This window comes from Hypanus sabinus, chromosome 31, assembly GCF_030144855.1.
Source record: "Hypanus sabinus isolate sHypSab1 chromosome 31, sHypSab1.hap1, whole genome shotgun sequence".
Classification (NCBI taxonomy): domain Eukaryota; kingdom Metazoa; phylum Chordata; class Chondrichthyes; order Myliobatiformes; family Dasyatidae; genus Hypanus; species Hypanus sabinus.
The window spans coordinates 12,536,927-12,538,439 of NC_082736.1; the positions used below are offsets into that span (position 1 = coordinate 12,536,927).

General features: G+C 42.2%; 1 protein-coding gene across 1 annotated transcript; it reads left to right on the forward strand.

The window, feature by feature from the left end:
- Positions 1-515: 515 nt before the first annotated feature.
- On the forward strand, positions 516-1,313 carry LOC132383648 (probable G-protein coupled receptor 139). Its single transcript, XM_059954841.1, has one exon. The coding sequence runs from the start codon at positions 516-518 to the stop codon at positions 1,311-1,313; it is 798 nt and encodes a 265-aa protein (XP_059810824.1).
- The last annotated feature ends 200 nt before the right edge of the window (positions 1,314-1,513 follow it).

The following is a 1,513-nucleotide window of genomic DNA, read 5'->3' on the forward strand; positions in this document are numbered from 1 at the left end:
AAGATGTCAAACAGAATGACGGGACTCTATTCATTAGAATTCGGAAGAATGAGCGGTATCCAAATTGAAACCTTTCAAATCGTGAATGCCCTTGATAGAGTGGACAAGGAGCGGATGTTTCGCATGGTTGGGGATTCTATGATTGGAGGAATTAGCCTCGGAATACAAGGGAGTCAATGTAGAGTGCAGATGAGGCTGTGGGGTACCCTCCAGCGAAAAAATGGTAAATTTGTTTTATTTGTTTTCAAGGGCAGCGGTGGAGGCTACGTCTTGATGTATATTTGAGGCTGAGGTTGTTACATTCCTGATTGGGGGACTGTTACACTTGCAGAGATTCGATACAACTGTTCGATCGATTATTATTCACAAAACGAAAATCAAGTTATACTATTCATTCTGCGGTACCTGATTGTAATTTATTTTTTATAACTATTACAGTTAATTTAACGGCGATTGTGATCTTGTCCCGCGGGAAATGCGGTCTGTCCAGATGCATCACTCTCTACCTGGTGGCCATGGCGGCAGCTGATCTGATGGTGGTCATCGTTGTTATTTTCTTAGAGAGGATAAATTACATCTACTTGTTTGCTAATTTCTTACTCATAACTCCGGCGTGTTCTCTGTTACTTGTACTGAGTCACGCAAGCAGGGTCTGTTCCGTTTGGTTGACGGTTGCTTTCACTTTCGATCGTTGTGTCGCCATCTGCTGTGAGAAGCAGCGGAACCGATATTGCACCAAGAGAACAGCGACTGTGGTGGTGGCAACCGTGAGTGCAGCGTGTTGTGCCGAGGCCATTCCATTTTACTTTGCTGTCGATCGATGGAGTTGTGTCCCCGTAGCTGAATACTACACATCACCCCTGTGGAAAGCTTACGAGATATTTGACAGCATCACAACACCGTTACTACCAATCTGTTTAATTCTGCTCTTTAATATTTCCACCGTCAAGCGGATTATAGCGACAAATAGAGTTCGCCAGGTGCTTCGGAACAGCAGCGAAAATCGTAGTGATCCAGAGTTGGCAAACCGAAGGAAGTCAATGATTCTGTTGTTCGCTCTTTCAGTAAATTTTATATTACTTTGGATGCCCTACGTCGTACATTCAAGGAACTGGCAAATAGAAAACTATTCCTACACAGACAGATATTTGAGCAAACCGACCTATATCCTGCAGCAATGTGGGTTTATGTTGTCTTTTCTCAGCACCTGCACCAACACGTGTATCTATGGACTGACACAGAGAAAGTTCAGGGAGGAGCTAAAAAATGGAGTGAAGTATCTGTTTGTAGCAACGGGAGAGATTTGTAAATAAAACGCAAATTGATTTATTTATTTTGCAACGTCAGAACAATTAATAGGTGGAGTAGTTGATTTGAGCGACGTGCGGCCGCTATTTTGGGATCTTTCTGTATGAACGATTTGGAATTTATTTATTATTACCTTCATGGAAGAATTATACCTGGAACATCATGAAATCGAAATCCACTATGTTTGTTTACGTGGTATCTCTAT